General features: G+C 43.4%; 2 protein-coding genes across 8 annotated transcripts in view; one reads left to right on the top strand and one right to left on the bottom strand.

The window, feature by feature from the left end:
* AMMECR1 (AMMECR nuclear protein 1) overlaps positions 1 to 8,297 on the top strand; it is a 107,113-nt gene extending 98,816 nt beyond the window's left edge. For 2 of the 5 annotated variants that reach the window (XM_073799006.1, XM_019949444.3), the window contains 3 exons: positions 1,013 to 1,103; positions 2,498 to 2,594; positions 4,930 to 5,307. In XM_073799006.1, coding sequence (XP_073655107.1) covers positions 1,013 to 1,103; positions 2,498 to 2,594; positions 4,930 to 5,044 — 303 coding nt within the window. In that variant the 3' untranslated portion in view covers positions 5,045 to 5,307. Of the gene's footprint in view, positions 1 to 1,012; positions 1,104 to 2,497; positions 2,595 to 4,929; positions 5,308 to 7,096 lie in introns of those variants that run through there. The other 3 variants (XR_002179284.3, XM_033849841.2, XR_002179285.3) reach the window with 3 other exon arrangements.
* The window catches only part of TMEM164 (transmembrane protein 164), a 176,731-nt gene continuing 162,664 nt past the window's right edge, over positions 8,253 to 22,319 (bottom strand). Inside the window, exons 8-9 of one of the 3 annotated variants that reach the window (XR_004524533.2) lie at positions 11,275 to 11,433; positions 8,253 to 10,689 (exon numbers count right to left, since the gene is read on the bottom strand). The gene's annotated coding sequence lies outside the window, so the exon portion shown is untranslated. Of the gene's footprint in view, positions 10,753 to 11,274; positions 11,434 to 22,319 lie in introns of all 3 variants that reach the window. The other 2 variants (XR_004524531.2, XR_004524532.2) reach the window with 2 other exon arrangements.

Below are 22,319 nucleotides of genomic sequence, written 5' to 3' on the forward strand. Positions count from 1 at the left end.
TTGATCTAAAGCAACCATAGATTTGGGAGAGCAGAATGGAGTTGTTACACTTTTGAAATGTCATTTTTGTTATCAGTGTATATAAGGAAGATAACTTTTTGTGATCTTTAGCACTATACACTATTCTATGTGAGACATGACGGGAAAGGACAGATTCCTTTTGATTGAGTGCTAATCAAAGAAAAAGTAGATTACTTTCTTAAAACATTAGCAAGAAATTGCCCACACTTACTTAGGAGACCACCTTTTTTAGGGTACCATCAAAAGTTTGTCTTTCACATGATAAAGTTATAGTGGTCTCTGGGTTAGTATATAAGAAACTGTGTAAAAATGCCCTGCCCCGAAGTCATTTGAAATCTTTATTGCTCTCGGATTTGGCAGCAGTGTTGTAGATATACAGTGAGGGTTTGCCACCTGCGCACTTGAAGCCATAATACATTTTTTTTAGAAATGCCGTAATGGGTGACGATGCAGGATTTGATTGTTAGATTTTTTTCAGTCTTATCTGTGTTTGTTTATCTACATATAATTCAAGGTTTCGAAGAGACTAGACAGTTTGGGAAGAGAGTCAGCAGTCCCAGAAGTTTTGAAACTCGATCTGAAATGGTGATTATCCCTGAAAGCAGGATGGTTGCTTGCTATGTCTCTGAAGTCGGTTCCCTTGGTCTAGTTCCTTATTGTCATGAGCCACAGTTTGGGGGTGGGGGCAGGACTCTTGCCATCATCGATTGTCTTATTCTACACACAGCCCCAGAATGGTGGTCCTGGTTCCAAACAGAATGGCATAGCCCGGTGCATGCTGGGCACATGCAAAAATCAGTGTTTTCAAGTCTCCATGGCCATCATAATGGCCTTCAATCCTCAAAGTCAGTGTTTCGGAAAGAGAAAACAGATATGCCCTGCCAAAAGCAAGGGGAAGGGAAGAACTGCATTCTCTGAAAGTTAAATTATAACTTTTTCTTTCTGTTTCTGTGAAGAAGACTGTACTAATGAAACTGCCAATTTCTTTCAGGTGGGTGTACATGGCATTAGAATAGAATTCATCAATGAAAAAGGATCAAAACGCACCGCCACCTACCTACCGGAGGTTGCAAAGGAGCAAGGTCACTGTTGTACTTTATTTCATATGACCTAGTGAAGAATTTAAACAAATAATACATATTGAAATGCGCTATCTGACCTTGCAGTTGTATCTGGTAATTGATCACTGTCAGATTATAAGAAGACTCTTCCATCGCTGCCACTGCAATGTCTGTATGAAATCGGTGAATTACACAGAAGTTGAGTCTCTGCACTGAAGTTTGGCAGCAAAAACATATAAAAGTATACTTTCAAAAAAAGCATAGATTTGTAAAAGGTGGGCTTTATTTTAGGCGATGGTCTGCTATGAATTTTAAGTGCCATTTTCCCATATTCCACTGGGCCGTAGCCTTGTGGCATAAACAAGCCTCTAGTTTGACGATCAGCCACACCGTTCATTGTCAGTATCAAATGTTTCCTTCTTAGGTGGTTGCCATTACTCCTTCTGCTACTATTAAGATTGTAAGTGTCCCATGAAGAAAAGGAGCATTGAGAATACATGAACTATTAGTGTTTTATATGTTCCTAATCAACAAACGTTTTTCGATTTTACAGATATAGCACAAACCTTTATGAACTACCAGTGTAACACAAAATAACGTTTCACTCTGTAGTATCTTGTCCTTTCTAGCCACTACTAAATTATAGTTTCATGTTAGTTGAAATGAATACCTCTTCTTTATCTCATGGAGCTTTTCTTCTCATCAGAAAGCATTGGTAATTTGGTTTTCCCATATGTTTCATATAAATATGATACATAACTACAAAATTTAATATCATTAAACCCCCAAATGAGAGCGTTAGTCTTTAAAGCAGCTATCTGCAGATTTATTTGGGTTGCTTTCGAAAATTTCTTAATTCTGTAGTTCCACTGACTCTGTAAAACATACATAAGAGGTCGAGGGCCTCGGGTATGAGTGTGCATCCCGTGTCAGAACCCATAAAAATGCCTTTGAACGCTGCACACAGATGCACTTGATAGCCTGCAGAAGATACGGTTAGAAATGGCGATTACCATGAGTTAGTGTGGGAGTTCTAAGTACTACTGAGTTGGCTCAGTGAGGCTTTTCCTTCCCTTTTAAAGATGTCACTGTTAGAGGAGAGTACAATGTTTGTGGCTTGTTACTGAGACACGACCGAGCAGTTACTGCCCGCCAGCCTCTTAGGCTCCTTGCCTTCAAATGCAGTTGAGATAAAGAAGCCAATGTTGCTAGCCAGCAGGGATAGCTAGAATTTAAGGTGTCCCGTGGTGTCCCTGCTTCTGTACAGGATGAAATCTTAGCTCTTCTGTGTGACTGTTTTTAGGACCAAAGGGGTTGGTGACAGTGATAGCTGACCTCTACAGTCATTTTGTATTTAACCAAAAGTGCTTGTTACATGTGCTTGACTGGTATTTTATCTGGTCTGCTCTCCACAGGATGGGACCATATTCAGACCATAGACTCCTTACTGAGGAAAGGAGGATACAAAGCTCCGATTACTAATGAATTCAGGAAAACCATAAAACTGACCAGGTACAGAAAGCATTTCCTAGTGCAAGGCTGACCAGTACATTTTGATGCGTATACCTGTAACCTTTTGATGTCTTTGGTCTCTCTAACTATACTTGCTTCTCTTTTCTGAAACAGAGTGGAAATGAGTGGCAGGGCTGTACTGAGGGTGAATACAATGAACTCTGCTTGGCAGTAAAGCCCATATGATGTATGAGCCCATCCTTCGCATCGTAGCTCTGTGGGCTTACTCTGGCTTTGTTAAAGAAAGCCCTCTGAGCCTTTAGAGTACATTATTGAAGAAAGTTGCCTGAATTAGAAATTGGCCAGCTTTTGACATTGCTTAGCAGAACCCCAGGATCCTGATAAGGCAGTCCTCAAATTTGAATTTCACCTTAGAATTTTGGCAGTGATAGAAAGCTTGCTGAAAAACACAATTGACAAATGCTAAATGTATTTCTGCATGGGCTCATAGGGGTACTTACTTAAAAAGGAAAATATCAAACATTTTGGGAAAATGAGTTGCTGTTTCCATTTCTTTTAATTCCACAAAACCACATTGAATGCCTATAGTCTAAAAATGGACTATTCTCAGCTCTGAGGAGTTACAAATTTGAAAATGCCTGCATTGCTGCTCTCTCTGAGTTCATATTCTAGGAGAATAGAAGCGCATGTACAAAAATAATTATTAATATACAGCAGAATGTGATAGATGATATGAGATCATAGAGTAGGGAAAGAGGAACTCCAGGAGGGGGTTGAGGATAACAGAAAATTTCAAAGAGGAGGTAGATGTGAGGCTGGGCTTGAAGAATGAGTAGAATATTTGACAGGTGGAGAGTGGGGGAGCAAAGGGATTAACTTAAACAGAACTTGGTGAGTCAAGGCATGTAGGTGGCGAAGTATGGGGCAAGTTCTAAGGAATCTTCAATAGTCTGATTCGGTTGGTCTCTCGGTGTACATAGAGAAGGTGGTCACTGGGGAAAATATGGCCCAGAAGGTAGAGCGTAAGAAGTTTACACCTGATGCTATAGTCAATCGGTAGCCATTGAAGGGTTCTGAACAGATGGATTTGGGGAAGTGTAAGATTAGAATTGGAAACAGGAAAAATAATTAGGAGACACTGTTATTATCTAAGAATCTGTGGCAGCAATCCAAAGAAGGTGAAATGGGAGCCTTAACACGAGCTGTGGCAGTGGGATGGGAAGAAAGGAAGGAAAAAAAATATTGTGGGGAAAATGAAAGGACTTAGTCATCATTCGGAAGTAGGGAAGAGGAGCCAGTCAAGGCTTTCATCTCAATAAAAGGGACCAAGGCAGTCCCTTTCACCAAGAGAGGGACCGCGTTGGGGAGAGTTACATTAACGTATTGATTCTGGATTTGAAGTGCTTCCTAGGCTCTCTGTATAGAAATGTCCAATAGGTCACTGAAAATGTACGTGTGTAGAGCTCATGGCTAGAGATGGTGATTTGGATCATCTGTAAAGAGGACATAGTTGAAGCGGTGAGGCAAGAGTTCACTGAGCTGGGACAGAGCGTAGGGGCAGAAGACCTGAAGGTAGAAATGTAGGAAACTCCTACAAGGCGAGGGTAGGATGAGTAGTCAGAGAGATAGGGAGCAGTCCGAGAGGCAGGGGGAGAACCAAGGGAGTATGGAGTTGTGGAACACAAGGCACAAAAGAGCTTCCAAAAGGGAGTGCTGCGCGGTATCCTAATGGAGAGGTCAGGCATGATGAGGGGTGGCTTCTGAAAGAGCAGTTTCTGCGGAAGCGCGGCAGTAGAAGCCAAGAGGCACGGGGCCGAGGAGCGGTGTGAGATGAGGTAGAAAATACACGTTACTCCTCTGAGAAGGGTGGCAATGAAAAGAGACCTGAAGATGGGGGGAAAGAGGATTGAGATACCACGATCAAGACAAGTTTTTTGTTGCTACTGTTTTCCCTTAATGGCAAGACCTGAGACATGTGGACAGAAGGAAAGGAATGGTTAAAGAGGAAGCAACGGAAGATCCCGGAAGAAAAAGTAGTCAAGTGAATGAAATGCATACATGACAGTAATAGGCTGGCCTTCCTCCGTTCTTTCCTGTTAGCAAACCGGAGCTGAGGAGGGCAATACAATTTCTAGAACAATTTAAACAAGGAGTAGTAGAGTGCAAAGAGCACCGGACTCAGACTCTGGATTCCTGGGTTCTGATCTCAGCTTTGCTGCTTATTAGCTGTGTGACAGTGGGCAAGTCACTTCTTCTCTCTAGGCCTCTGTTTCCTCATCTAGAAAATTATCTCTAAGGGTCCCTCCTAGCTCTGACATTCACATGTCACCTATTTCGTGATGTTAACTTTGTCTCTTCCCTAACTTTCTTTCAGGTACCGTAGTGAAAAGATGACCTTGAGCTATGCTGAATACCTTGCTCATCGCCAGCATCATCATTTCCAAAATGGCATTGGGCATCCCCTTCCGCCATACAACCATTATTCCTGACACTGAGCCACACAACCAGTCACTGGGCCTCTCTGCAGACCTCTTCCCAGGAGACCCTACCCCTTCTTGGTCTAGCTATCTCTTTTACTGTACCATTTTATGATGATAGTTTCCGTTGCCATGGTGAAGCTTCGACATCGTCAGTTAAGATCATCATGGTAACGGGTAGGAAAATGGCATTTATTAAGATGATCCTGTTTTATTATATTAGGTCATTGATTTTTTTTTTTTTTGCAGCATATATGAATTTTGGGGTTTTCTTTCCTTACAATATTATGTGGAATTTTGCTTTGCTATCTCAGTCAGGTTTGTCTTTCTGTCCTTCTTGCCTTCCTTCCTGTCTTCTTTCCTTCCTTCTCTCTTCTCTTCCTTCCTTCTGTTGACTGTGGATGGGAGAATTCATGCAGTTTCTAAGGATTTCATTTAGGTGTTTCTTTCATTTTCCTCAGTAAGATAGGTCATTTTTGATAGCTGTGTTTGGGAGTAATTCATATCAAATTCAGGTATTTGTATATTACTCTTGAATTTGTCTGAAATTCATTTTGCTATGAGAGCTTAGTATGTGGGTCTTCACTGTTTAAGTATATGTTTTTCCCATGGTTAGAATAGATGAACTTTCGTTCTGGTGTAGAACATTCGAAGGTCCATGATAGGACTTGTCACAGAGAGTGAGAAATCATTTATGCCTATTGTGCTGGTTATCACAGGAAAAACTGCCTCATCACTTTATAGAACCAACTTACAAACTAAAACACTGTTTTAAGAAAGTACAAGCTACCTTTGAAATATGCTACAGAAATTATTTTGAAAAGCAGAGAATATCAGGAAGAGAGCAGATACAGAATTTAGTGCCTTTGAGAAGAATATAATTATGTGGAATTAAGAGGGGTTAGAAGAAAGGCAATTTAGAGAAATATTCTTAAAAATTTTATTGTTTCTATAATGTGAAACAACAGATTAGACAAATTGCTTACTCTTAAGTATTTTTTTAAGCTGAAAAAAATTATTTTGAGCAAATAACCAAAAAGAGACATGTGTCTATTATATATTAATTTAAATTTGTTAGCTTTAGGTTCCAATAAGTCATGATTGGCCAGAGACAATTTTAGCTACCATTTAAAGAAATAGTAAAGATAATCTAGTGAAACGAAAGTTAATACATGTCGTGATTTCAGACATGTTTGTCATGGGGACAATACTGGAGTTTTAGAAATACTATAAAATGGCTTGAATCTCTTTCTGCACTACATACTTTTGATAGAAACACATTTACTATATCGATAAGATGTTATGTTACCCCTGTAAAAACGGAGTTGGCACTTAGATACGATATAGTTGTTAGAGCCCAGCTCATTTGCAGGGCTAGTCTTCCCATGATGCATATGCAGAGAACTTCCTAATGTCAACGGGAGGTCTGTATGTATATCCCCAGGAAAAATGACAGATGATTCTGGAGAAAGATTACCTTCATTTTATGGTAGTAAATATATATATATGTGTGTGTGTGTGTGTGTGTGCGCGCGTGTGTGTGTAAAATTTTTTTCAAACAGGAAACAAATATTTCAAGTGATGAATATGAGTGTGGTGCAGAATATATAGTCTAAAACTATGAGATGTCACTGAATATCAAGATGGCATAGCTTATACATGTAGTTGCTGTGACAAGTGACAGACTGCTAGTTCAGAATTTGAAAACCCTTTTCTAGTTTGTGAGATTAATCGGCTGAATTCCTTCTGCTTGTCCTTATGGCAAAGCAAACTGCTTTTGTTTTTGATGAGAGTTCTCAGAAGTTTGTTGGTATTCCTTCGTCCGCAGCATCTGTTGTTGGAATAACCATTTTCAGTCGTGATGCCTTAACCAAGAAGCCAATTGTTAGCCTGAAATGGAATCTCGGTAGCCAGTTCCACTGAACCTAGAGATTAGTCAGAGAAAGCTAGCTGCTGGGCTTTAGAAAGGGATCTTGAGTCCTTTCATTTCTACTTGGGAGCAGATTAGTCTTTCAGTATAAAAACAAGTGGCTACCTGATGGAAATTTTTTCTTGCCCTTATAGGGAAACTGAGCACAAGCTGAATGATATTGTCTGCTGCAAGAAAAAAAAAAAAAAGTAAATAAAGCAAGCAAACCGAAGAGAGACAAAATAGACCAATATTGATCCATCTTATCTATCATCTCATCAGTTCAACAGGCTCCTCGTCCTGGGTGAGCTCATGGTTAGAAGTTCTTTTGTTTTTAAAGAAAAGATCTATCCCATACGTGTGTGTGTATACTTACAATACATACATGTGTGTGTGTTTATGTATTTAACGGTGCTAATCAATTTTGAGCAGGTCACGTGACTGGTCATGCGGACTCTAAAATCATATCAGATTTTTAAAAATTCTTGATATATGCAGATGTTATACAGATTTTCTTACCAGTGTAATAATGTTATACTGAAGAAATAACCATCCTGCAGGCTTCAGAGGACGAGGTCAGCAATATTTCCCACCGTGGCTTGGGGGAAAAGGATAGTTTTGTCTCCTTTTGTGTTCAAATTAACGCACAGTGCATTTTTGTGTCTAAGTAGCTGTTGACTAAAAGACTTTGTAGTGTAAAGGGTGTTACACAAACTTGTAATGGTGTGCTTCAAACAAATGCTAGACCCTTTCACCTTTGTCGTATATTACAAAGCTGTTAAATATGTAGTTTGCATTAACTTTGAACATGTTGAAATATGTAGCATGTGTTTTTAACTCAGACGAAGATTCTGACTGCACAGGTTGTGTTCTAGCCAGTTGTGGTTTATTTGTGCAGAAACACAAATGTGAATTGCACTCTTGTCACCAGAATATTGTGTAAGTTCAGTGATCTCTAAACAGCTCAGAAGTAATACTTGAACTTCATTTGAGTAGCACAAAGTTTACATAGCCCCCCTTTTAAATGTTAATTAGTTCCATTTATGTTTTCCGTTTTCAGATGCAACTGGGTATTTTTTTCCTCTTGGAAAATAGTACGTATTTTACTTTGGTATGTAGCAAAAGGCTTCCATTTCTGGAAGGGTTTTTTTGTTCTTAGAAAAGGTCAGCCAGGTACCAGATTCTAGAAGAACAATTGCCCCTCCCCCCCCAATTAAGTGGCCTTCTGACTGCACGAGAATATGTGCTACTGCCCTGCCCGCTCCAGTCTCCGGTGTGATTGATGGAGGAAGTGCAAGGCTTGCTCTTTACCCGCCCCCCCCCCCCCCCCCCCGCCGCCCCGCCGCCCCACTTAAGGCAGTTATAAGAGTTTCAGTCCAGAGCATACAGCCCCAGTGTGCAGCACACCGGAAGTTTGTATACTGGCCTCTGTTCATGTCTTCAAATGTGCAGGAAATCCGAAACTGTCATCTGGAATAGGCTCCATCTCTTGTGTGTGTTAGATCAAACCAAAGAAGCCCCCAGCCATGCCCAAATGCTGCTCCAAAAGCCTGCCTTCCAGTCCTTACAAAAACCTTGCAGGATTAAATGTGTTAACTTTTTTATTTTTGTACAGTTTCTAAGTGATTTTTGCTAGTGATGTTAAATTGAATTAAGTTTATTTGAGGGGTGTGAGCACCTCCTCCATTTAAATAAACTGGTGACTTTCCTTTTATTTTATAAAAGCAGAAACCCGTTGTGTGCCTCTCGATTTAAGGGTTTCTGATTACATTATTCTTAAGACCAGCATTGATCCTTTATATACAAAGATATGTTTTCCTTGTTTTTTATTACTGTTTCAGAAGAAAATAAACCTTTTATTTTGCTCTGGACCCAGTAACTGCGCTGGTACATAGACGCACTGAGAAAACAAACTTTTGTAACCACCTCTGACTGTTTTTGTATATGAAAGTTGATTACTTTTGAAATATTTGGATCTAGTTTCTAAGTTATTTTTGTGTTTTATATGTTCCCCCAAATTACTTTGAATCGGTCACCAGCATAATGAATTCTTGGTGATGCAGTGGTTGGACTTGTAATGAGCAAAGCTACCTGGAGTAGCTCTTCTCCTCGTCCCTTTCTTAGTACCCTGTTTTTTGATTACAGTAAGACATCACAGATTACCTGAAACCCCTTCAAGTATAACAACTAGATCCTCCTTCCTTCCACATTTAATTGCTTAATAGTTTGAAGAAACTATTGGAAATGGGCATTTTATATGACATGTATGGCTTTAAAATATTACAAATGAAGAAAAAGAAAAATGGGAAGGTTTATGTGGGTCTGTAAGGTATGGCTGTGGAAAGATATTGTAGTAGTTTTGACACTATTGTTATTACCTTTAAAATCATTTACCCAATAAAATGTTAAAACTGAGTTACCATTTGTGGTCTCTTTCTTTAACCGGCCTCATCAGAGGATTTGGGGCTCATGGGTACTTCTTACTAAAAGCTAACAAATAGTTGAAGCCTTTGAAATAATACACTTAGGGACTGATACGGGTTTCTTTCCAAACTGGCACTTGGGAAACCTCATCTGCTTACGGTTGCTCCCTACCGTATGATTTACCTATGTCATTCTTTTACCCAGCCGTGAATCCTGGCCTGGTGATACAGTAGTCTGGCCTTTATTGGGCACCCTACCCTGGCCACGGAGCTGAGGCAAGCAGCAGACTTGAATTCCAGCGGCGGCATGGCTATACTTAAGCCCGCTCCAAATTTCTTCCAGATCAGTGTATTAGTGGGTGTCTCCCTTTGTGAGCTGGTAGGGGGCAGTAGCAGTGCCATCCAGCACAATCATCTGGTGAGGTGGGAAGGCTTTCTTCTGCCGTCAAGGCTTTGCCGTTTTCTCAGTACAGGACAGAAACTAAACATGCCCAAGATGTGGCCGCTCGGAGCTTGTCCACACTCCTCATACACACGCTGGGCACATCACACACGTAAACGTATTTCCAGTTTTCCAGTTCCAGAGTGGTATGAGATGAACCCTATTCGCCACTTGAGCTTGGGGAAAATGTCTTGAGTGAGTATCGGGCAAGGCAACTAGTGCTACTGCCTTCCGAGGGCCAGATGGGAGCCTGCTTCAAGCAAGGGATCTCTCGGTGTGCTACCTCTATCGGCTGTTGCCTTAGCTCTTCCTCTATGGAAAGGCCATCAGGGACTTTGCTGACATACCTCTGGCTCTTTCTAAATCATTTGCTGTCTCAGTTCCATCATGCATATTTCAGGATTAATTTCTAATGAATATATGCAGGACAATTTTCTGTTACGTTGCCCCAAAACCCCACACCCCATGTGAATTTGATGACACGTGCTCATGTCAATCACAGTGGCTAAAAACAGCCATCTCGGCTCTAGAGGACTATTGTGGTTTGGACTAGTGCTCCATTAAGGCAGCCATCTGCTCAGGGCCAGTTTCATCATTCATGTTTAATGGTACACAGGATTTTTTAATGATTTAGACGATATTAATAGGTTCAGGTAGAATGAAGTAATTTAATGAGCCCACAGCATTCTCTTTTTATAGCATTAGTGGTTAACTCAGTGGTCTGGACAGATTTCAACTTCAGGAATCACACTCCACCTACCTAAATTCTCCCCAGAGTTTCAGCATTTCCTCTTTAGACTTCATGCCCCACTGGGCACCTTTTAAATTGCTCCACTGCTTCAGAGGGCAAGTGTGACTGTGTCTGAGTTGCAGCAGTTCCTCTCTGCTGATGGAAAATACTGTCATATCCGAGGGGTACCATCACTGTGAGCTGGGGGCAAGTCTGCTGTGAGGAAACCACACCTGGTCTCAGAGCTGCCAGTCAGGAGCGCTCAGTGAATGACTGCCATTCAGAGAATGGCTTCTCCCACTTTCTGCAGCTCTGACCGCATGAGCCGAGACAAGTGTGAGTTTGGACCAAGCTCTGATGGCTTCCCATCTGTCTGCCCAGGCTTTTCACCGGCCAGAGGACTAGCTGAATGGGAGGACGCAACTGAGGCAGGCCCTGGGTATACTGCTTTGGCTGCTATATTCAGCGGCCTTCCTTGATCCCTTTAGCGCATGGTACAATCCCCTGTTCCGAACCCCCCAGCCTGTTGGAAGAAATCTTTTTAAGAATCGGAAACAAACTGCCTTAGGGTCCAAGCCAGTTGGACCCTCCTCATCCCAAGAACTTGGTTATAACCATGTTTAAAATGACACTTAATATATTATGTCCCGAGTAGATGGACTGTGTATCTCAAATGGTTTCAATGGACCCACCCAGAGGGCTGGTGAGCGCATACGCGTTATATGAAGAAACACTGACCTGCACTTGCAGATTTCCATCATGACGGATGATCTCACATTAGCTCGACAGAGGTTAGATGTAGGATGCACTAAGTCTGGAGCGCGCGCTGGGCGGCGGCTGCGTTACGTGCCTCCGTGCTCACAACTGCCCTGGCGTCCTTGAGTTCCTGCTCCCACTCTAAAAGGATGCAGCCAAGTCACAAGGGGCCGGTAATTTGTTTAGCCTTTAGTCTCCCTCCATGCTGGAAGAACCTCTTTGCTTTTTCATCAGAATCTTAGCTGCTACCTCATTAAGTTACAAGTACGAGACTAAAAACGGTATTTCACTGTTATAAAGTACGAATGCATACCAGTTACTTATAAAGTTAATGAGAACGACGAGGCTGTTTGGGTGACTATAAAAATTTGTAATTGGGGTGACAGATGACAGTTATAGTCTCAGCGCTCCATTGATTTCTATATTGTTTTGGCTGTACAGCAGCAAGAAGGTCCTGATTTGCAAAGAGAAAGAGGTGGTATCTTAATATAGTTTTATGAAAGTGAGTACCTATTGGCCTAAATTATAAAACCCCGGTGCAGTCACAACCTTCTGAACCAGGCCTGACAAGGGAGGCCTGCAAGAAGTTCAGGCAGGAGAAGCATCAGGCCTGAGGTTTGAACAGAATGTGTCAACTTGATGGTTCCTGCTGACCCACTGGGTGGTCCTCGATTGCCATTCTGAATGTAACACATTAGATGTTTTGGTTAGGTGTTTTGGTTTTGTTTGTTTTTTTCAGTTTTTATTACAGTGTTTAAATATTATACATTTAAACACACACACGTTTTTTGAATCAAATGTTTATGGAAACTTCGATCAGTTCCAACAGAATGCCGGGTCCCGGTCCCGCGGGACAATCTGAAAACCACTGCTGCTGCCCCAACGTGCCCAGTTATTTTGAGAGCCTTTGGCAAAGCACCATTTCATCTCCTTTTCCATTTGGCCTTTTCCTCCCAAATGTCAGGCTCAACGTGATCCATCAATATTTACTGAGTGCCCGCCCGCCCCCCCCCCCGCCGCCCAGAGGCACGGCACCGTGCTTGGTTTCAGAATAAAGATAGTATCATTTTGTAAGACAAATTAACAGTTCACTCTGAGCTAAGAGTTGTGAGTGGCATACAAGTTCGGTCTAGCTGGCAAAAGTCATTCAGACTGGGGCCCAGGTGACATTGGGCTGGATTTATAGTGTTTCCCTTAAATGGCTCCCACCTCAGAGTGGCATTAATGAGCAGGGTTGTAGCGGCCCTGTTGGGAAATGGCATTTCTTTGGCCCTCCAACGTGTTAGCAGCAGAGACCACCCAGAAACCGGGCACGGTCATGGTTCCTTGAGCGGAGGAGAGGATTTGTTCCCACAGTGAGGCTCTCTTGCTCCCTAGCAGGAACGCCACGGTGGTTGGGAGAGAAATTATCAATACATGACCGTATAAGAGACAGGTCTGTGTACCTGCAGAGTGGCATTTGGTGGCTCAAAGTTTTGTTTTTTTTACTGCAGATCTGCCCTCTGAAAGGTATCAGGCCCTTCCCATGACCAGGAGAGAGAGAGCAGCACAGAGAGAAACTAGGCTGTTTGCTCTACGAGGCTGCCCTGAGGCCTGAAGAAAGGTTATAGTATGCTGACTAATGGAAAAATCCATTCATGAGGCAGGAGGAGAGATAAGATAGTGAGGGTAACCCACCCAGAGAGGGAAATCAGAGTCACCTTCTGAATCACCCGCTACACAGAAAGGGCAGGAAGGCGATATTAAATTTGGATATTATAAAACAGGAAACACAACTGGTACACAATAGAATGTTTAAATCACATTTTAACTGACAGGAAGCTGCGGAGAGTCGCAGTCATTGCCTGAACACCAGGCAGATTTGAAACTAGGAGCTGCTATCGTCACTTTTCATCAAAGTAGCATTTCCACCCCACCGTATTCTGGAATGATCCAACGTTAGCGTATGTGTCAACATGTGTACGTGGATTTGCGTGCATCAGCACAGGAGACAGGGGCTGGCCGGACCGTTGGATGGGGCAATCAAAGTCCCCACTCGCACACAGCCTGGCAGGGTAGAAAGGGGGGTCTTGGATTGGAAAGAGCGGAAAACCCCCATCTTGTTTGAAGGACAGTACTAGTGTGAGTAACGCAAACGTTTCCCTAAACTTTCTCTACTTAAACATTCACATGAATTCCAGGAACTCTGCATGGAGATATTGCCGCCCCGCTGCAACAGGCCTCAGCAATGGCCCCTTTCCCAGAATTGTGGTGGGGGACAGTGGTGGGTGGCCGTAGTGACCTCTGTACGTGGAGCCATGCCCCTCAGTGCCTAGCCTATGTGGTCCATGGTGCTCATGAATCATGGGGTTGAGAAGAGGAACACGGGGTTAATCCAGTCGTTCAAATAGGCTGGGACTGCTCCTGCAGGGTACGTTGGGCCCCTCCTCCCCGCTTTGGGTTTGTACCACTCCAGAAGAATCTGTGGCCTTGGAGAAGATCAAATAGAAACTGCTAACGGTCAGCCCTAGGCTGGGAAAGTGCAGGCAACACGTTTGCTCTTGGGAAGGTTACCCAGTGAGTCCTGTGAGCAGGGTGCACAGTGCACTTGAGAGTTAAAAAGAAATTCCTTTCTTTTCACCTCCTTTTGTTGACTTTTTTTTAATTGCGGTGAAATCCACATGACACAATTAACCACCTGAAAGCACACAGTTCAGTGGTATTTAGTGTATTCGCAATGTTGTGCAAACACCGGCTCTCTCTAGTTTTAAAATTTTTTCATCACTCCATAAAACGCTCCGTCTCTATTAAGAGGTCACTCCCCATTCTCCTTTGGCCATCACCTAAGTAACCTCTAGTCTTCTGTCTCTCTGAATTTGCTTATTCTGGACATATCATATAAATGGAGTCATACAACGTGTGACCTTTTGTCACTATCTTCTTTTACTTAGCATCATGTTTTCGAGGTTAATCCAAGTTGTTGCCTGTTTCAGTACTTCGTTTCTTTTGATGGCTGAGTAATATCTCATTGTACGTACAGACCACAATTTGTTTATCCATTCGTCCACTGATGGACATTTGGGCCGTTTCAATCATTTGGCTCTTAAAAATAAAGCTGCTACAAACACGTGTGTCTAAGTCTCTGTGTGGACATTATGTTTTCATTTCTCTTGGGTAGATACTTAAGGATGGAATCGCCAGGTCATATGGTAATTCTACGTTAAGCTTTTTGAGAAACAAACTGTTTTCCACAGTGGCTGTACCATTTTACATTCCCACCAGTATGAAGGTTCCAATTTCTCCACATCCTCACCAATACCTGTTATTATCTGTCTTTTTGATTACAGCCACTCTAGTGGGTATGAAGTAGTATATCATTGTGGTTTTGATTTGCATTTCCTTAATGACCAGTGATGTTGAACACCTTTTCATGGGCTTATTGGTCATTTGTGTATGTTCTTTGGAGAAATGTCTATTCGAGTCCTTCGCCCAATTTGTAATTGTGTTGTCTTTAGGAGTTTTTCATGTATTCAGGATATTAAACCCTTATCGGATATATGATTTGAAAATATTTTCTCCCATTTTGTAGGTTGTCTTTTTCACATTCTTGATAGTGCCCTTTGGTGGACAAAATTTTTTAAATTTTTATAAAGTCCAATTTATCTATTTTTAATTTAATTAATTTTAATTTTGTTGCTAATGTTTTTGGTGACAAATCTGTGACTCCATTGCCAAATCCTATGTCATGAAGATTTATCCCTATGTTTTCTTCTAACAATTTTAGCCCTTATATTTAGGTTGTTGGTCTATTTTGAGTTAATTTTCCTACATGGTGGTGTACTCCAATGGTTGATTTTCTTATGTTGAACCACCCTTGCATTCCTGGGGTAAATCCCGCTTGGTCACGGTGTATAATCCTCTCAATGTGTCATTGGATTTGGTTTGCTGGTATTTTGTTGAGGATTTTTGTGTCTGTATTCATAAGGATACTGGTCTGTGGTTTTCTTGTGGTATCTTTGCTTGCTTTGGTATCAGGGTAATGTTGGCCTTATAGAATGTGTCAGGAAGTGTTCCTTCCTCTTCTATTGTTTGAAAGAGTTTGTATAGGATGAGTGTTAAAGCTTTAAATGTTTGGTAGAATTCACCAATGAGGCCTGTTTTGGGTTTTTTTTTCTTTTTTTTAAGTTGGGAGGTTTTTGATTACTGATTCAATCATCTCTTTACTTGTTCTAGATCTGTTCATGTTTTCTATTTCTTCTTGAGTCAGTTTTGGTAATTTCCGTGTTTCTAGGAACTTTTCCATTTCATCAAGACTAATTTGTTGGCATACAACTGCTTATAGTATTCTCTTATAATCCTTTAAATTTTTGTAAGGTTGGTGGTAACATCCTTGCTTTCATTTCCAATTTTAGTTATGTCTGTTTTTTCTTAATGAGTCTAGCTAAAGATTTGTCAATTTTGTTGATCTTTTTAAAGAACCAACTATTGGTTTCATTGATTCTATTTTTTTTTTCTATTCTCTATTTCACTTAACTCTGCTCCAACCTTTATTCTTTCTTTCCTTCTGTTGGCTTTAGGTGTAGTTTGTTCCTTTTTCTAGTTCCTCAAGGTGTAAAGTTAGGATGTTGATTTCAGAGATCCCTTTTTAATACAGGTGTTTAAAGCTATAAACTTAACTCTGACCACTGCTCTCACTGTATCCCAAAGGTTTGGTACGTTGGGGAGATTGGGATTGACATATACGCACTACTATATATAAAATAGATAACTAATAAGAACCTACTGTAAGGGAACTCTACTCAATACTCTGTAATGACCTACATGGGAACAGAATCTAGGAAACAGTGGATATGTATAACTAATTCACTTTGCTGTACAGCAGAAACTAACACAACATCGTAAATCCACTATACTCTGATAAAAATTAATAAAAAATAAAAAAAGCATATCGCAAGAAATATATGCAGAAAAAAAATTTAAATGGTACACTGTATTTCCCTTTTCATTCATCCCAAAGCATTTTCTAATCTCCCTAGTGATTTCTTCTTTAGCCCATTGGTTAAGTGTGTTGTTCGATTTCCACATACTTGTAATATTATCAGTTTTCCTTCTGTTTTTGATTTCTAGCTTTATTCCATTTGGTCAAAGAAGATACTTTGTTTAATTCCAATCTTTAAAAATTTAGTGATAATTGTTTTATGGCCTAAAATATGATCTATCCTAAATAAAAATAAATAAATAAAATATGATCTATCCTGCAGAATGTTCCAGGTACACTTGAGAAGAATGTGTATTCTGCTCTTGTTGGGTAGAGTACTCTGTATATGTCTTTTAGGTCTAACTGGTTTATAGTGTTGTTCAAGTCTTCTATTTCTTACATATGTATTGTCTAAGTGCTTTATCCGTTATTTAAAGTGGGATATAGAAGTCTCCACCTATTATTGTAGAACTGCCTGTTTCTCTTTTCAATTCTGTCAATGTTTCCTTCATATCTTATGGAGCTCTGTTGTTTGGTGTGTATATGTATGTAATTGTTATAGCTTCTTGATGAACTGATCCTTTTATCAATTTTATTTGTCTCTGGGTCTAAATTGAGTCTCTTGTAAGCAGCATATAGTTAGATCATGTCTTTTTAAAATCCATTTTGCCAGTATCTGTCTTGTAATTGGTGAGTTTAACCCATTTACATGTAAAGTGATTACTGATAATGGAGAATTTTTTTCCTGCCATTGTGCTATTTGTTTTCTACATGTCATATCTCTTTTTTTCCTCAATTCCTCCAGTACGGCTTTCATTTGTGTTTGATGAACTATTTTCTAGTGTACCATGTTGATTCCCTCTTCATTTCCTTTTCTGTATCTTTTATTTTCTTAGTGGTTACCATGGCGATAGAGTTAACATCCTAAATTTATAACAATCTAGTTTGATCAACTTTTTCTTTTCCTTTTAAATAGACTATAATTTGAGAGCAGTTTTAGGTTCACAGCAAAGTTGAGCAGAAAGTACAGAGAACACCCATATACTGCCTGCCCCACCTCCTCTGCCTCAGACACACACAGCCTCTCCTACTATCAGCATCCCGCACCAGGGTGGTACACTGGTTGCAACTGACGAACCTACATGGATACCAAAGTCCAGAGTTTACATTAGGGTTCACTTTTTTTTTTTTTTTTTTTTTTTTGCGGTACGCAGGCCTCTCACTGTTGTGGCCTCTCCCGTTGCGGAGCACAGGCTCCGGACGCGCAGGCTCAGCGGCCATGGCTCACGGGCCCAGCCGCTCCGCGGCATGGGGGATCTTCCCGGACCGGGGCACGAACCCATGTCCCCTGCATCGGCAGGCGGACTCTCAACCACTGCGCCACCAGGGAAGCCCTAGGGTTCACTCTTGATGCCGTAAATTCTATGGGTTTTGACAAATGTCTAATGAAATGTATCTACCATTATAGTATCATACAGAGTAGTTTCACTGTCCTAAAAATCCTCTGTGCTTCACATATTCATCCCTGCCCCCAACTCCTCCTGGTAACCACTGATCTTGATCACCCCTTTTTAACAATTATAATAGCCAATATTTATGGACTGCTTACTGCACAAAAAGGACCAGGTTATACACTTTCAACAGCCTTATGAATTTTCGATTTTACAGACTCTAGATCAAAGAAGTTATCAGTTACCCAAGGCCACGTAGCTACAAAGTGGCAGAGCCAGGATTCAGACTGTGTTTTTCAGGCTCCAGAGACAGCTTTCCATCGTTCACTCTGCTGTCTTAATGAAGATGAAGATGATGGTGACAGTGGTGGTGGCAGTAGTGGTGGAAATGGTAGTAATGATGGCATCTAACATTTATGGAAGTAGTGCTTACAGTGTGCCAGGCACCGTGCCAAGTGTCTTATCTATTCACTCTTCACACCTGCTCTGTGAAGTAGTTATTATATTTATTATTATTATTATTATTGCCATTTTATAGACGAGCAAACTGAGGCTCAGGTTAGATAGCAATCTCCCTCAAATGGACAGAACCTACTAAGTAGAGGCTAGTGACTGTGACTGAAGACTTCGTTTTGCCTATCCGCCATCTCTCTCTAGGGCTGAAGATGGCAAAAACATAGGACAAGGTCTTTCCCAGAAAATTGGTTGGCTTGGTCTTTGAAGTTCAAAATCCAGGGACTTAGACTTGACGTTCCTGGGCTCTTTCTTTTCCAAGGACGCGTGAGGTGTGACAGCACTGCTCTCCCGTGGGCAGGGCAGACTCTCCCCTTGGCTGTCCAGCCTTAGTTATTGTCTTTCTTGTCACAGGAGGACTGACCCCAGGCTTCTGGGTACACAACCAGGGCTCAGAAATAGCCCCCTAATCGGCCTCATCAGCTTTGAAGGAGGCCGCTGCAGGAGGGGCCTAAGTAGGCCAACACTTTAACCCAGTTACATGAGGGCGGCTGTAATCCGGGCTGATCATGTCTTGCTAAGCTCCCTTGGGGGGTGGTGCGGGACGGGAATGTCCCAAAACTGCTTCCTGTGCCCAAGTATCCCTGGATCTCACTGCAGACACCCCTTTCCCTTCTGAAAGAGCCTGGCCTCAAGGCTACAAGGGCCGAGCTTAATTAGAGTGGCTGCCAGGACTTGAGGGAAGGTTGGTGGCAATTTCCAACCACAGTGACTGTGCATGGCCTAGGCTACCCTAGGTGCTGCTTTTCCCCGAAAGGCCCACCGCCTAACTCTTGTTCCACCTTGTTAGACGAGGTGAGGAAGTCATCGTCTCCCTCTGCGTGGGCCAGACAGCCACTTACATCAACCCAGGGAGCTCAGGACAGGCTGCGCTCCCTTCCCCTGCCCCAGCCCTACCAGCTCATCTCTGGCAATGAGCAGCCCCGGGAGCTCCCCAGGGCAGCAGGCTAAGCCTTCTGGCCAGGCTCTGGTTGGGAAATAAAGAAACCAGAGCTGCCGGGGGCAGCTGGCCTGGCTTGTGTGGCTCCCTCCCTGTCAGTTGGCACGGTGGGCTTCCCTGCGCAGGTGCACTCGGCTTCCTTTCTCTCACGTCCCACGGAACATCTGCCCCAAGAGACAGCCCAACAAAGGGGGCTCCCTCTGGTCAGGAAGCGGAAAGCTCGCCTGGCCTGGGTGGATGCCGGCAGGGAAGAAAGAGAGGATGGAGTGTTAGAAGGAGATGACATGCTAAAAGTTTAGAAGTTGTTTCGAATGGCTGTTCTCTACCAGGAGGGTGACTCTCGTGGAGAAGAGGAAGAATCAAAGTTAACAATGACGGCCCTTCAGTGACTCTAAGACACCTCAGATTGGAAGATGTCTGTTATTTTATGTACTGCTGAAAAAGAAAAAAATAAGTTGCCAATTCAGTTGTCATGCCGCTGACTGGTAAGGTGCCTCTCAAATTTGGAGATTTTTTTTAACACCTTTGTTGGAGGAGAATTGCTTTACAGTGGTGTGTTAGTTTCTGCTTTAGAACAAAGTGAATCAGCTATGCATATACGTACATCCCCATATCTCCTCCCTCTTGCGTCTCCCTCCCACCCTCGCTATCCAAATTTGGAGATATTAAAATCTTCTTTAAAAAGTGTCTTAGAGTCAATGAAATACAGAAGAATGCCTTAAATCTGAGGTTAGCGCCTCTCTCACACACCTCGACCACACAGGGTACAGGAAGGCGCAGTGTGTGAGTGTAGTCAAAACCCCGACCAACTCCTGTGCTCGGAGAACAAGCCTAGTAACCACGCTCTCTGCAAATAGGACCCCCTTACGTTGGATAGGACTTTGCAGTTTATAAAGCCCTCTCACACCCATTTATCTCACTGGATGTCTCCCACTGCCCCGGAGTTCAGAGAGGTCTGACTTTGTCAAGCACACCTGGGACCTAAGAGCGGACGGAGAGCTGGGACCACGGGCCCCATCTGCTGAGTCCTACCGCAAGGCTTTTCCAACGACTACAGGACCACTATCTCAGAGAGGGTAGAGACAGACTAGTGAGGGTGGAATTAAGTGGCTTTTAAACCCTCTTCCCAATGAAACTATTTACAGAGCCTCAGTGTACGAAGTGGAATAAAATTGGAGTTGTTTTGGGTGAAGCAAGGGGAAAGGCTGGAACCTCACCCACTCTGCACCACCAGCCCTGCAGGTCCTCAAGTTGGCTGCCATCCAAGCCATCCCGTTGGAAACCCATGGAAACCCACGATGGCGACCCTACCAGCAACAAATCCCTCTGTACCTGCCGCCCTTGCACGGAAGGAGGCCCTTCCACCTCCCTCCTCACCCTAAGGAGACCTGGCTGGTTTATAGCTCAGACACCTCCCCAGACTCCCTGAAGCTCTGAGGAACAATCTGGAGTAAGGGGCCTTCAACTCTCTTGGTAACATTCTTTTCTCAAAGCTGGACTTAGATATTATTCTTCATACCTTTGGGTATGTCTTAAAATTTTCATGAAAAAACGGCACTTGGTGTAGATGGGCACGTCAAAGAGATGACTTCCAACCTGGAAGCTTAAAGTCAAAACAAAATCAAGCAGGAAGTTTGCTTTGAATTATGAGCTGGGGTGAGGCCTGGGCACTGAGTCTTTGTAAAGCTCCTCAGGTGATGCTAATATGCAGGAAAATTTCCAAGCCCCTGTATCAGCGGCATCCTGTCATCTCCAACACTCTGGAAATCTGAGGGAGGCCCCTCCATTCTCAGAGGGAGAAAAACTGGAGAGCCCAGGGTCTTTCTCAAAATGTAAGGAGACTGGGGACTCTTGCGACTAGGGAAGGAGCAGCTGAAGGGACAGGACAGCAGGCAGCACCTCTTACTGGTCCCTGGATGGAGAGGGAAGGGGGAGGGGAAAGGCGGCGGAGACCAGGGAGAACCAGCGGCTGGAGCAGTGGTACAGCTGGGGATGGGTCGTTGGAAAGGAGAAAACCGACGCGGCCCATGCTATTGGCTCTGTTGCCTATCAGAGCTTTGTTAAGGAAGCATCTACCCTCCTTGCTATGACCTGCTGTGTAGTGAGACTCCGAGGCCACCGGCCGGCTGCGATGCAGGCAGAGCCCCACTGAAGCTAGGAAGCCAGCTGTGGAGGGCAGAGCCCTTCGGGTCATCCATCAGCAACAGGAGTAGCCTTCGCTACTGCCTTCCTGGGAGACGCTTCAGACCCTCCGTCGCACAGCTCAGACACCCCAGATATGCAGTGGAGATGCTAGGCGAACGCTGACTGGGAGAGAGGCAGGTACAGGCAGTAACAGAGACTCCTTGACTTTGGACTAGGCCAGCCTTACTGGTTGCCAAGGTTAGTAAACCACATGGCCTTTGAGTAAGCCACTGCATTTGTCAGCCTGACATCTGTGGATCTCTGTCCCCCCACTGGCCTTGGCAAACCAGGACAAGGGGAAAACTCACTGGGGGATCAGGTTGTAACCATCAGCTGCTCCCTACGCCTCAGAGGGGTAGGTGACACATTCCATGGGCTGGTGGGGCTTTTGCCACGTAAACACCAGCCCTGCCTGTGTGCCCCGGGGAGTGGAAGGGGGACCCTGGAGGGGATAAACAGCTACCAGGGATGCAGAAAAGCAGCTGGCTGCCTCACCCACACCCCGCCCAGAGGTCTAGCGAAGGGGCAGGCGGAACAGATGCTGTCTCTGTTCTCTTTCCTCACAACACGCCTCCTCACCCTGGATCCCAGCTACCCAGGGTCCCGCAGAGAAGGAGGATGGAGGCCCACCGGCTGGAGCTCGAGGTGCCCGGGCCATCAAAGGCACGGGGCCCCACGCAGGAGAACTCAGGGGATGAGCGACAGCTTGTGTGGCCTCCCACCATTTTGCAGGACTCTGGGATAAGAGCATCGTTCACCGAACACCTTCCAAGGACCAGGTCCCGGGCCAGGGGCTAAAGGATGCATCAGACCCCTCTCTGCCCTCAAAGAGCTCAACATCTACAGAGGGAGACAGCGCCCTGATGACTTCCTAGGAGGCAAATGGGGGCCCCGGAGTGAGCACCGGGGAGCCGAGTGGAGGGGTACCTAATGCATACTGGGGCTCAGGGAAGACTGCGTACAGGAGCTGACACCTGAGCTG

Source organism: Tursiops truncatus, chromosome X, assembly GCF_011762595.2.
Source record: "Tursiops truncatus isolate mTurTru1 chromosome X, mTurTru1.mat.Y, whole genome shotgun sequence".
Classification (NCBI taxonomy): Eukaryota; Metazoa; Chordata; class Mammalia; order Artiodactyla; family Delphinidae; genus Tursiops; species Tursiops truncatus.